At 47.5% G+C, this 14,205-nt stretch overlaps 1 protein-coding gene across 12 annotated transcripts in view; it reads left to right on the top strand.

The window, feature by feature from the left end:
- The window catches only part of NUMA1 (nuclear mitotic apparatus protein 1), a 73,176-nt gene that overhangs the window by 43,875 nt on the left and 15,096 nt on the right, over window positions 1–14,205 (top strand). For all 12 annotated transcript variants that reach the window (XM_079929071.1, XM_079929072.1, XM_079929069.1 and 9 more), the window contains 7 exons: window positions 3,665–3,750; window positions 8,262–8,341; window positions 9,641–9,723; window positions 10,317–10,397; window positions 11,715–11,802; window positions 13,109–13,229; window positions 13,769–13,926. In XM_079929071.1, the coding sequence (XP_079785197.1) occupies window positions 3,665–3,750; window positions 8,262–8,341; window positions 9,641–9,723; window positions 10,317–10,397; window positions 11,715–11,802; window positions 13,109–13,229; window positions 13,769–13,926 (697 nt within the window). The remainder of the gene's footprint in view (window positions 1–3,664; window positions 3,751–8,261; window positions 8,342–9,640; window positions 9,724–10,316; window positions 10,398–11,714; window positions 11,803–13,108; window positions 13,230–13,768; window positions 13,927–14,205) is intronic.

Raw genomic sequence — 14,205 nt, 5'->3', positions numbered from 1 at the left:
GCATAGAACACACGCGTGTGACGATCACAACTGTGATTTTTTTAAAAAATGACTTAGGAAAAAAGACTAGAAAGAAATATATCAAAATGCTGAAAGTGGGCTTCCCTAGTGGCACAGTGGTTGGGAGTCCACCTGCCGATGCAGGGGACACGGGTTCGTGCCCCGGTCCGGGAAGATCCCACATGGCACGGAGCAGCTGGGCCCGTGAGCCATGGCCGCTGAGCCTGTGTGTCCAGAGCCTATGCTCTGCAGCAGGAGAGGCCACAACAGTGAGAGGCCCGCGTACCGCAAAAAAAAAATGCTGAAAGTGCATGTATTAAAATACTAGTAAGTGGAGTTTTTCTGTTTTCCAAATTTTCAGTAATTTACTTTCTAATGTAAAAATTATATTTTATTTAACTTAAAGTATGGCTTGAAATTATTCTGTACCCAGCAATTTGATGAGTATATTGTTTTTTTTTGTTTTTTCTTTTGGTATGGGGGCCTCTCACTGTTGTGGCCTCTCCCGTTGCGGAGCACAGGCTCTGGACGCGCAGGCTCAGCGGCCATGGCTCACGGGCCCAGCCGCTCCGCGGCATGTGGGATCCTCCCTGACCGGGGCATGAGCCCGTGACCCCTGCATCAGCAGGCGGGCTCTCAACCACTGCGCCACCAGGGAAGCCCCTTGATGAGTATATTGTTATAGGGAATATAGGGAACTTTAAGATTCAACAACCTTTGGGACTTCCCTGGTGGCGAAGTTGTTAAGAATCCGCCTGCCAATGCAGGGGACACGGGTTTGAGCCCTGGTCCGGGAAGATCCCACGTGCTGCGGAGCAACTAAGCCCGTGCGCCACAACTCCTGAGCCTGCGCTCTAGAGCCCACGAGCTGCAGCTATTGAGCGTTCCTGCCCTAGAGCCCATGCCCCACAACAAGAGAAGCCACTGCAATGAATGGTCCACGCACCACAATGAAGAGTATCCCCCACTCGCCGCAGCTAGAGAAAGCCCACATGCAGCAACGAAGACCCAACACAGCCAAAAACAAATAAATAAATTTATTTAAAAAAAAAAAATTCAGGCACCTTAAATGACCCGGAAAGCCTTACAGGCACTTATTCAGTGAGCTTGGTCCTCTCTCACGTTTTATACCCTGACTAGAGATAAAGGAGCTTCTTCACTTCTTCAACTTTTAAATGATTTATCATTTGAGAGCAAAATAATGCACAGGAAGAAAATACATTTTTATATCCATGAAAGAAACTATTGCTGGATTATTACTTAATTGGTATGAGATGAATCCAGATTCCTTAAGTGACTTTAAATCAGCTAACTGGTACGATTTTTTTCAATCTTGTTAGCGAACAAGCATTCACAGCCCTTGAATGTTTTACCTAGATTGCAGATATTAAAAGAAGATGGTTTTTGGATGCTTAAGTCATGCAGTCTCTTCATTTTCAGCAGGTGGAAAGGGACCTTGGCCTGGAATATTCAGTCTTCTTAGAAAATTTACACTGGCCTTTTCTAATTAGATTAAGCACCCCCCCAAAGGTGGTATAAATTATTATCTTTAAGAGTCCAGTGAGAAGGTCGTATTTTATATTCTGCACTTAAATTTTTTTTTTTACTTTCAACCTATTTTTTAAAAAAATTTTTTAGTAAATTTATTTATTTTTGGCTGCATTGGGTCTTCGTTGATGCGTGCAGGCTTTCTCTAGTTGCAGCGAGCAGGGGCTACTCTTCTTTGCGGTGCACGGGCTCCTCATTGCGGTGGCTTCTCTTGTTGTGGTGCATGGGCTTCAGTAGTTGTGACACGCGGGCTTAGTAGTTGTGGCTTGCAAGGTCTAGAGTGCAGGCTCAGTAGTTCTGGCTCCCAGGCTTAGTTGCTCCGTGGCATGTGGGATCTTCCTGGACCAGGGATCGAACCCATGTCCCCTGCTTTGGCAGGCAGATTCTTAACCACCGCGCCACCAGGCAAGTCCCTCAACCTATTTTAATTTAGATTTATCTAGAAGTTTTTCTAATATAAAATTATTTAATGGAAATAAGTACTATCATTTCTGTAGCTGAATCACTGATTTTTTTTTTTAATCCTCTTGATCCTCCAGTGCAGTCAGCTAATTTAACTGTTAAGAAGTAGAAGTGTTGCTGGATCTACTTCATAACCATAATAGTGCTTTGCATTTAGTACTTTTATTTCGTAATGTGTTCTTGCATTCACAATCCCATTTGAACACACACTGGTCTTTTAAGGTAGATAAGTTTGACAAGTGAGAAAACAGTCACAGAAAGAAACAAAGTTGATAAACAAAGGTTCCTGGCAAGTTAGTGGAGGAGCTGGACTCAAAAATCCTTGTCTGGGGGCCCCCAGCCCAGTGCCTGTTGAAGAGCACATTTAAGTGGGAGGGACACATTAGGGGTAAGGGATTAACAGATACAGAACTACTACACATAAATAGATAAGCAACAAGGATATACGGTATAGCACAGGGAATTATACCCATTATCTTGTAATAACCTATAATGGAGGGTAATCTGCAAAAATACTGAATCACTATGAAACTAACAGGTTATTGTAAATCAGCTATACTTCAATTAAAAAAATAAAGAGCACATTTATAAATAGAATCTACTCGTTTGTGCATAACCACTATGCTGAAGTTTTAAAAAATAACTTGTAAAGCAGGATAAGTCTCCCTTCTCCCTCAGTCTTGCATATGTGATTGATTGACTTAGCAGACCCTTCCTTCTTAATAAGGTACTACAAGGGTGAACTTCAGCCCGGGCTTCTGAACTTGGTACCTGTGGAATTTATGAGGTTTTCCTATAGAAGTCCGCCATATATGCTTGTTGAATAACCTGTGTACCTGCTTCATTTGCATGTGACTGCTGGTGAACTTTCTAGTGGGAAAGACTGATTTAGATGAATGTCTGCCTGAAGGCAAGGAAAGGGAGAGGCCATTGGATATTGACGAGTTTTTCTTTGGGGTTCCTAGCTTTTCTTTCCCTTCCTTCTTCTTCTTATCTTGTTGCCTCATCATTTCTCCCTGCCTCAGCTGAAGTTTCATGTCTAGAAAGAATTTTAAAATGCATCAATCACAAGATTTTATATCTGTGGGAGTATATAAAATATATGTAGTATATAATGTAAATTTTGAGTAGACGCAAAATTCAAATTTGAAGAGCTGTAACATTCTGTAAATTTTAGCTGTAAAAATTTGAGCTACGAAGGTTTATAATGTAACCATTCAAGACATACAAAGCGCTAGAGTATAAAAAGCCTTTTTCCTACCTCAACTCCCAACCATCAAGTTCCTCTCTTCAGAGGCAGTGGTGGTTTGATTTTCTTCTAGAAACTATCAGTATTCTTGTAGAACCATTTTATGCCTAATTATATTTAAAGTACACCCCAAGTGCTGGAACATTCTGGGAGAATTTAAGCTCTTATTTAGTTGAAGCCAAAGGAAGGACTGTGATGGCGGCCTTCAGGTGGCTGTTAGTGGATGAGCTGGAAGTTAAAAGTCCTAGAATCACCTGTTCTCTCATTCCTTTCGTTACAACTATAGGCAGTTGGAACAAACAGAATTGTCAACACCTGGGGAAGGGAGTGGAACTCCACCCCTCTCCCTCCCGGGGCTTCTGGCACTTATGACGGTTTCACCAGGCTCTTCCCTTTGCCTCGCAGGTGAACAGTCTGCACGTGGCTGACCCCGTGGAGGCCGTGCTGCAGCTCCAGGACTGCAGCGTCTTCCTCAGGATCATTGACAGCATGTGAGTTTGTGCCACATCCCTCTCCAGCGTCTCAAGTGAAGCTGCATGCTGGGGTGGGGACTGCATTTGTTTCCTTGTTGACAGCTGTGACCAGAAAGCACCGCAGGACTGGGATGTCTAGGCCAGTGTGGGCCCCAGAGGCAAAACACATGACCTCGTTCTCCAGTCATTGTGTGTCTTTATGAGAGAGGTTTCACTCTTTCGCAGAAGAGCCTCCAAGTCTCCGTGTTCTCACAGTGTTCCGGGAGCCTGCTCCGGGGCTCCGTCCTCTGTCTCAATGGGAGTCTTCTACAGCCCTCTTTTCGTGACTCATCCTTATCTCACAAGCCCTCTTTGCAACCTGTAGGCCCAGGAAGAAGAAACGGGAAGCTTTTAAACTTGAGGGAAGTAAGCAGCGCCTAAAAATCTCTAATTTGTTAGCACAGCACAGACATGCCCCTCTCTAACCCATTATAGCATTCCCGGGGTTTTCACCTGCCTCATTAACTTGCTTTGTGAGGTCGATTAGCATTAGATAAGCTGCTTGTCATGTAGCCAGGATTTTAGTTTAGGCCTTTAAATTTTATATCTGTGTCTTTAGCACATTTCCTTTGAACTTCACCATTATCTGGGAAATGAGTGGAGTGGGGCCTCCTCCTCATACCTTACCTTTCTGGAACCCAGCAAAGATGGGTCAAGCTGTAACCTACATTTATCTTTTGAAAGCTCATGTGGTTCACCGCTTTTCCTGTATCCTCAACTTTTAGCAATTATGAAGGGCAAAACTGACAAACTTCTTACTTCTTTGTGCTATGGGCAAAAGTAGGGGCCAGCCATGATATAAGGAATTGGGGGGACAGTGGAGAGGACCGACCCTCCCTGTTTAAAGGGAAGCACAATAGACGGGAGGTCCCTCAGACCAAGATCTGAAGTGTCGAGGTGTTTGTGTTTCACACACAGCAGGTAGGAACTGGTGTTGGGGATTCAGCATCTCTGTGAAACAGGTTCATAGGCAGCAGCTCATTGACAGGGAAAGAAGGTAGAACTGAGCTTGTCAAAGGCAGGATCTGGGTCTAATTCATCTTCGGGTCCTCCATACCTAGCTTAGCACAGTGCAGTGATTAGGTTTTAATTAATGTTTGTTGGTGAAAATGAGTGAATGAAAATGTAGTTGATATTCTCTTATCAGCAAAGTCTAGTGGGGCTGAGTGCCCCCATGACAGATGGGTTTTCTAGAGTGTTTTTTTTTTAATCTTTTGAGATTTACATTGATAATGGGGTGTCCAATATGATTTCTTAAAAGTCCGTGTGGCTCTAACCATCCCACCTACCTTAGTGAAAGAAGTCACTGTATTCTTATTTTGATACAGACACTACCATTTTCTTTCTTTTTTTTCTTCCTGCCGCACAGCGTAGCTTGCGGGTTCTTAGTTCCCTGACCAAGGATAGAATCCGGGCCCTGGCAGTGAAAATGCCGAGTGCTAACCACTGGACCACCAGGGAATGCCTGGACACTCCCGGTTTCTTTCCCGGTTACCCAGACAGGCCATTTCAACATCATCTTGAATTCCTCCTTCACCTGGGCACGGATTTCTAATTGGTCACCATCCTCTCAGTGTGTCCTTTAGAAGATTTCTCATGTCCCTTCCTCTGCCTCATTCTGGATGCCAGGGCCTGGAGACTTCGTTCTTCTCTAAACTGTCCTTATTCCAGGGTGTTCCTGTGCCTGTGATCTCAGGGCTCTCATTGTGATGCTCCACAGCTGATGGACCTCAGCGGCGCTTCCTTGCCAGGAGGTTGAAATATAAAATCTGCAGCTTGGTATTCAGAGCTTTCATCAGGGGCCCTCCCAGTCTTGTTTCCTACTCATTTCTACCTCCATACCCCACTCCTTTTTTTTTTTGATCCTGTAGAATCTCCTAAATTCTGACTTTTGTTAATTGTGTCTTTATGGTACTACTTAACTTGTTCTTCCCCTTGTTGCCTATAAACTGGTAATTAGATCTTAAACTTAATTGGCTTAAGATTTTTTTCAAGGATACTATATAGATGGAGTTGTGCACTACCTATAAATCATCATTTTGCCACTCCTAATGAAAATCATCATTTTGCAAACCCTAATGAAAGTAGTAGGTCTAGGCAACAACTAACATCAATGGCCAGTAAAACTGTTAGGCTGGCAATACCTAACCTACAATTTAACATCACTAAAGGATGATATGCCTTGTTGTAACACACAGTAGGGTGCAGCATGCTTTTTTTGGACTTAAGAATGGATCAAGGAGCTTTTGCTTTTGAGGAGATAAATTTCCTTGGCCTGATGACAAGAGCAGTAGATGTGTCCAGGGGTGAGGATGTATGTCCTTGGTGTAGCCATTGTAGGTTTATGACCCTGTGGGAAATTTTCATAAGGAGGGTCAAAAATTCAAGATGCTCATTTTCCAAGTTGTTTTCTAAGGTGCTGCCTGAGCTTTAGACTAGAAGAGACTTGTGGGGGGAGGGGTGGGGGAGAGAGAGAGAATGTGTGTGTGTGTTGGATGGAGGGGCTATTGAAATCCCAGGTTAACCCTGATTTCCATCTCAAATCCAGGATGATTCAGACCAGCTTCCTTTGGGAAAACAGACGTTCTTGGTGAACGTGTTCTGGCTGATTCATTTGTGATGCTCCTACTGTTGTTAACTGAAATCAGACACCTAGTTCTCAGGGGAAGGCAGTGGAGGATGGCAGGGTTGGTGGCAGATAGAAGCTGTGGGAATCGAACAAAAGCTTGTTCCTTGGCCACTTGGCCTTCTCTCTGGGAGAATTCTTTGGGCTCCACCCCTCTGATAAGTTTCCCTTTCTATTTTCCTGTGCGTGGTGAATAGCCTAAAGCAAAAAGGCTGTCCCATTTCTTTGATATCTATGAGGCTTGCATAGCAAAGTTTAGTGGAGGCATTTTTCCAGAAAGCTTAAAGCTCTGACATTTGTCTTACTGACATTGACCTCTGCTCTTCCCAGTAAAAAGTATTCCTCATCTGTCAGTCAGCCCATATGTACTCAGCACCTGCTGTATTCCTAGCTTTCAGCTCACAAAGAGCGGTCAGTTATAAATGATGCACCTGTATCCGTGAGTACTGTAGGAATTCCTGAGAAGGAGAGGGGAGACGTGACTAGCAGTGGTTCTGCTTGGCTTCCTGCCAGAGATGAGACTTGAGTGCCGTCTTAAAGAATGGGCTGGATTTCCCCAGGACTAGTGTTTTCCAAAGCATGTTCCGTGCACCTGTACTTATCCCAGGGGCTCAGTGGGGGAAAGAAGAGGTTTGTGGTCAGATAGGTTTAGGAAATAATGCGTATTTATACCTTCTTTAGAAAATGTTCAGTTTGGTTTAACCCAGTATTTCTCAAACATTTAGCCCAAGTACCCTGTTTATTTTTATCCAATGGAATACACTTAGGTAAATTACTACTCTGTGCTGAGGGCAAAGAGAGTCACAACAGTCCAGATTGTGGGTGGGTAGGGAAGATGGCTCTTTCAGGAGTCTGTGAGGAGATTAGCATCTATAAAAGACTTTGTAGGTGTCCCTAGTCACAGACCAGCTACCCAAAGTGCTTCCTGTGGGGGGTTCACTTGGAAGAAGCCTTTGTAATCCCGTGGGAGCTGGAGGGAGCTACTCTCATGGTCTTGCCTAGGATGCTTCTTGTGCTTTGCAGGATGTCTGGCACTGGAGGATTCTAGAGTCTGCCCTGCCCTCCAGAAAGTTGATTGAAACTTAGAGATTCGGGTTCTGAAGAACAGGAGGCTTTTCAATCAGTGTCTTCAGCCGTAGCCTAGATAGAAAAGTCAGCTTTCTAACTTGAAGTAAGGGTAGTCCCTTCCAAAAATGAAACTGCACTTAGCCTGAGGGGCCGGGGTCAAGGGGCCAGGGCAGTGTGAGAGCGCCCCCTGCTGCCTCCCTGCCCTCATTGCTCTCCACACTTGGCTTGCCTTTCCACTTAAACAAACACAAGCACCGCAAAGGCCACAAATGGAAAGTGATTGTCCCTTGGCCTGGCCTCTTGGAGGCCACCTCAGCCTTCAGTGTGTGGTGAACTTTGCCCTGTAACTTCAGAGCCTCGTTCCGTCCTGTTCTTTCAGTTTTTAGATCTGTTTTTCCCTTTCCATAGTCCTCTCTGACTCGTACTCTAGCCACATTCGCAGGCATCCTGACGTTTTACACTTGAGCTGTTGAAGGCTATCAGTCCTAGCTTGCCAGTCATCTGTGCTGCCTCCATCGCCTCTCGACCCCCTTCCCACAGAGCTTTTTGATATTCACAAATGCCATCTTTTCCAGGAGGACCTCATGCCTCAAGTCCCCACTTCTCAACCACGACACAGTTCCTTCTGGCTAAATGGTGTCTTGGTATCTTCTCCCCTGCCTCCAATGTCTGGTCTGGTTCTCCCCCAGATCCAGCACAGATCCAACCTGAAGGGATGGGAAGGTGGTATGTAATGCGGTAGCAAGGAGGGAAGGATTGCTAAGTACTCTGGTTCTAATACTTGCTCTTTTTCTAGCCATGGCACTGACGAAGGGCAGCAGATCCTGCAGCAGCCGGTGCCGGAGAGACTGGAATTTGTGTGCAGTTTTCTGCAGAGTAAGCACTTTTCTTATCTAGCTGGGAAGGAGCTGCTTCCTCAGCTCCTGGGACTTGGGTATCTGGACCTGGAAGAACCAGGTCCCAGGTATCTGGGGGAGCAAAGGCTTGAGGCTGCCCACTCTGTACCACCAAGATGAGTACAACTGGGGCGGCTTCCCTGGGCCTGGTGATGCCTGCACCAGTTGGGGAGGAGTGTCCCTGCAGTCCCAGAGCCCATTTCGGGATCCAGGTAGAGCCAGAGGGTCGGTTTTGGGGACTCATCACCTTGGGCTCCCATTCCTCCCACTGCAAGGAGACAGAAGGATCCATGTTACCCTCTTCCCCTTGCAAGAAAAACATTTTCCCCTGATAACATTGAATTAATTGCTTAGGTGATAGGTATAGGGGCACAGGCAGGTTAAGGTTGAAATCTTGGCCCTTTTACTCTACTGTTTGTGTGACCTTTCTGGACATGGGTTCCCTGTCTTTAAAATGAAGATCATAGTAATTGCTCTTAAGGTTGATGGATAGAGTAAATAACACATGCGGGACTTCCCCGGTGGTCCAGTGGTTAGGACTCCGCGCTCCCAATGCAGGGGACCTGGGTTCAATCCCTGGTCAGGGAACTAGATCCCGCATGCCGCAACGAAGATCCCGCATGCCGCAGCTAAGACCCGGTGCAGCCAAATAAATAAATGAATGAGTGAATGAATATTAAAAAAAATAACACATGCAAAGCTTCTAGCACAGCACTTGTCAATTCTCCTCCCTCATATAGCTGTGGACAGAGTCCTCATCTTTGACACGGGAGCTATCTACCATCCCCACCTCAAGAGAATTATAAGAAAGGTGATAATGGATTTAGATAAAGCAGGGTGTTAGTAATTGAGCCCTGCCCCTCTGGCAGCATAAGAACCAGGTGTCCCAGCCCTGGTCTGACTCAGCTGCAGGTGGGCTTCCTCTGCAGCCGCAGTTGGAATGAGACTCTTGAGTGACCTGGAATCTCTGGGCTCCTCCTCTGTGGTGCTGAGTGGGAGTTGGTGCGTGGGTAGGTGAGTGCAATGTCAGGCCCCAGAGCTGCTGTGAATTCCAGGCTCCTTTCTTCTTTAACTATCCCTGTAGTCCTTGGACCAATCCAGGATAGAACTAACTTCAGGTGGAAACGTGTATGTTGGGCGAGAGGGGACCTAGGAATAAGGAGCCCTGCATCTCCTGGTCCCACCAGCCATTCTGCTCCTCTGACTGTGAGGTGTTCTGATGATCTCAGAGATGGTCCCCAGGAAATTCACCGTGTTTTCTACATTGTTGTCATTACAGAAAACCGAAAACATCCCTCTTCTCCAGAACGCCTGGTGTCAGTGCAGAAGGTGATGGAGGGATCAGAGCTGGAACTTGCCAAGGTACCCGTGGAATACCAGACTGGTCTGGGGGGAGAGTGGCACCAGAGGGGCCTGCAGAGGGGCCTTTTCTTAACCCAGAAGAAGTGGTGGGGCTTTATTTCTGGGCCTCGTGGAGGTAGGCGGTAGGTCCAGGCAGCTACCTAGTGAGGCAGAGGCTGATTCAGCCAAGGATTTTAGGAGCCCACCTTTATGACAGGGAGGTTGACTAGATCATTACTGTGGCCTCAATGGAGACCTGGCAGGAATCAGGCCTCACCCAGCTGTCGTCACACTTTTCTTTTTAGCTCAGTCCACTTCATTCCCTCTTCTGTTTCTGGGTGCTGGCCTATAGGTGATGCCTTAAGCTTCATACCCAGGGTTCCATGAGTCCAGGAATTTAGTTATGCAGGAATTCTGGCACCTGGCTTTTTGCAGAGTGAGCACTGAGTCCTCAATCAAGTGATTCCTGATGCAGTTAAGGGCAGCGGCCTGGGGCTGCTGAATTCTAGGAGCTTTGGAAGGGTCTCAGAATAGCTCAGAGTCCCCAGAGTGGGGCAGGGGTGGGGAGCGAGAAGAGAACCCTGCTCAGTGATTGCCTCCTGTTTGGCTTCTAGATGACCATGCTGCTCTTATACCACTCCTCCATGAGCTCCAGAAGTCCCAGGGACTGGGAACAATTTGAATACAAGATTCAGGTAAGGCCTTGTGCCTCCACCCCACCCAGCAGGTCTTGCCTGTGTTTTATCTCATTCCAGTTGTTTTTCTTTAAACAGCATATGTTGTTCTTTTTAAAAATTATGTTATAGTAGTTATAGCCATTCATTATAGAAAGTCTGGAAGATATTGAAAAGCACAAAGAAGGAAGTACCAGTTGCCAGTAATCTCATTCTCAGCAATAACTGCTAACTTTTAAAGGATATACTTCCAAGTCCTTTTCATGTACGTAAATTTAACTGTACCCTTACCTGAACTGTTTGGATAATACATAGAAATTATTCTTTCTCCGTGTATGTGTTCCCGTATGTACGTATGTGTGTTTTACACAAACTGTCACTCCATTTCTTCCTCCTTTCCTCTGGTAGAAAGGATTAGTGAGAATGTCTTTGTCCGCCATGACAGTCTAGCTCAGAGCGGTTACGTCCTCTCCCCTGCTCTGCATGGTCCCTAAGTGAAGAGTTGGTGCGTCTGTTTCATTAGAGAGGGAATTGACCTGGTTTCCAGGAACTACCTGCCATATGGGTCCTGATGTTTTCCTTGCTTCCTATATGAGCAGCTGTCCTTTATTTTCCAGAGCAGAAGCAGCTGGGATGCCACAGTGGGTAATGTAGGTGACTGGTGGGGCAGTGTCCAGAGAGCTGTGGCCTTTCACGTGGTGGTAGAAATGTTGAGTCATCCCATCTCATACTCACTTAGCTCATGGCTCGTCTCTGGGGTTGGGGGTTGTAGTGGCGTGGGAGGCATGGGTGGCTCCTTCCTTTCTTTAACCTTTTCTTTGCTCCAAGCTGATCATAGACCTGGTAGAAACAAATTCTAAAGGAATAAGGAACTACAGAGATGGCCAGGAAAATCAGATAAACTCTGTAGCTTTGGAATTCAAACAGAGAAGGCAAGATTATACCTGCTGGTGGCTAAGCTTTGGATGAGCCCTGGAGGAGTTCTCACTCAGACAAAGAACAACAGTGAGGTCAGCTGGAAGAGGCCAACAGGGTTATGTATGAAAGCTTTCTGACTGCATTACTTTGCTTGCCCATTCTCATCTCATGGTCAGGAGCAAAGTCAGTTTGGACCTCTGTCTCACCCTGGGTACGTCTTTAGGGGAGAAGAGGGGCTGGGGACAAGTAGGGTGACCATGTCTCTGGTGGAGTGTTCCTGGCTGGACCATGGGTCTTCAGGTCTGAGAGGAAGAATGGGCTCCAGCAGGCTCCTAGGGCTGGCACGGCCAGGATGGTGCCCTCCATCCCTTCGGGCCTCCCGAACACCTAAATGATGCTCTTTCTCTGTCTGTGGTCCAGGCTGAGTTAGCTGTCATTCTCAAATTTGTGCTAGACCATGAGGATGGGCTAAACCTGAATGAGGACTCAGAGAACTTCTTACAGAAAGGTAAGTTGGGATCACTCCCAAGGATCCTCTCTTTTCTGAGCTGGGGAGTGCTAGGATGCTGAGTTGTCAGGAAGTGCAGTGGGGATTTGCCCCAACACAAGTCACAGAGTTGGTGCTTAGGAAACGTGTGTAAGGGGGTAAGTTGATTTCTGGGCCATCTTGCCATCATCCCAGTTCCCACAGAGCTCCTTCTTGCGCCTGGCAGCAGCTAAGCAGAACATTTATAAGTGATCATGTCTGCTGTGGGTTCTCCTTGATTACCCGCCCCCGCTCCCCTCACACACACACACTTCTTTTTTTGTTTTTTGTAGTTTAAACAGTCATTACTCTAGGTTTATAAGCTGGGAGTACACAGTCTTAGAAAATTGTTTTTCCTACATAATGCCCGTGTTCTAGGTGGGAAGGCAGATACATAAACCAGAATGTATGATAAGGAATAAGTGCTAGAACAGGGAGATATCGAATCTACCAAGTGTCTTGCTGGAAGTACATCAGAGAGAGTGAGAGTGCTGCCTGTTTGGAAGAGCCGTCTGACAGCAACAGGGTGTAAGGTGTGGGTCTAGGCACGTTCATCCAGCCACTGAATTGGATGTTCCTTGTGTTCAGGTTCCTCGTCAGCTCTTCAGGTGGAGATGTTGCAGATGTGAGTCTAGAATGCAGGAGAGGGCTCTGGGCCAGGCTGTGGGCTTGCAAGTCTGTGTATGGATGGCCATTGAAGCCTTGGGCACCGTGGGCAGAGCACACGGGCCCCATCAGAGCTCTGGGGCTTGGAGGGCAGGTGGGAGAGGGAGGCGGGAGGAGCAGGTGAGGGAGACCGAGACCCGGTGTTAGAAGTAGGAGGGCCATGCGAAGGTCACCGTGGGAACCAGGGGAAGAGGAGGTTTTGAGAAAGAAGTCATGCTGGCAGTGCACGATTTCAGAATGGAGGGCTTCAGCAAGGAGGCTGGTGGTTCTGACTCGAGAGGTCATTGGGGCTGAGAGGAGATCTGCTCAGGGTTGGCTTGAGGGAAAAGCGTGAGCACTTGGTCCAGTCTCTGAGCACGGGGGACACAGTCACTTCACTGCGCTCTTCGAGTGCCGGGGATCTGTGGAAACAGAAGCCCCTTGCTTGATTTGGCTTAGGGCACTGACCTCTGGGTAACCCAGACACCAGGCTTCACGTTCTGCCCAAGCGCCTCCCTCTGCAGCTTACCTATAAGTGTCTGGATTCATTCCCACTAAGGCGAGTTCTCAAATTGCATAAAGATGCAAATCTGTCCACCCTCTTACTAACCTCTCTTTGGCTTGTTTACTCTTTCCCCTCTAGCTCCTGTCCCTTCCCCCTGTTCCAGCACCATCTCTGAAGAGCTCTCCCCACCCAGCCACCAGGCCAAGAGGGAGGTTCGCTTCCTAGAGCTACAGAAAGTCGCCTCTTCCAGTGGGAACAAGTATGTGCTGGGCCTCTTCTCCTGGGATGGGGCCTCAACATCCAGTCCTCAGATCCCTGCATCCTAGAGGCTAAGCTGTTGACCAGCCCCTTATGTCATCAAGAGTGCTTGGAGTATCTTGTAGATCTGGGATGCCCTCCCCTGCCCCAGTACTAATGGGGGAATTGGTTGGGATCTGTCCTCGGCAGAAGGCCTTTCAAAGGCTGTTCTTTGTTTATGGAATTTCTTGCTTCCCTGGAGACTGTGCTAAAGTCCGTTCTCCTAGTGCAGCTCTGTAGAGGCAAAGGGAATGCACTCCTTTTGCAGCGATGGGGGCGGGGGAGGGTATAGAGAAATTAAGGCTTGGAGGAAGAAGAAAAGCTTTCTCAGGGTCATGTCATAAGGCACGAGGTAGCACTGCAGACAGACCCCAGGTGTTTGGGCCCCGCAGCCGGTGCTCACAACCATAGGGCCGGGCTCCCCCAGCCCCGCCTGTGGTCGGTAGCTTCAGCCCTCACGTCGGTTTCTGACCATGGCATCTGGACCATCTCCTTCCTCAGCTTCCTCCCAGGTTCTCCAGCCTCCCCCATGGGTGACATTCTGCAGACCCCACAATTCCAGATGAGGCGGCTGAAGAAGCAGCTTGCAGATGAGAGAAATAATCGAGACGAGCTGGAGCTGGAGTTGGCCGAGAACCGCAAGCTCCTCACAGAGAAGGGTAGGTGGCCTGCCGCTGGCAGATGTGTGTTAACGGGCAGCATTTGGGATTTTCATCCGGGGAAGTGCTGGGCTTGTCTGAGGCGTGGCCCCTCTGTCTTCTGTGTTGTCGCCTCTGCTGGCCCGGATGCTTAGAGCTCAGCCCTGGGCCTGTCAGGCTGACCTCCTGGAAGCTGGTTCTGTCCTTGCCACCCTCCTTCCTTTCCCCGGGATTGGACGCCTCTTCCTTCCTCCCCCTCCTCCCCTTAGTCCTGTGCTAACTCTCCCCTCCTCTGGGGCA

Source organism: Stenella coeruleoalba, assembly GCF_951394435.1.
Source record: "Stenella coeruleoalba genome assembly, chromosome: 8".
Taxonomy (NCBI): domain Eukaryota; kingdom Metazoa; phylum Chordata; class Mammalia; order Artiodactyla; family Delphinidae; genus Stenella; species Stenella coeruleoalba.
This window is presented reverse-complemented; position numbering and strand designations above follow the sequence as displayed.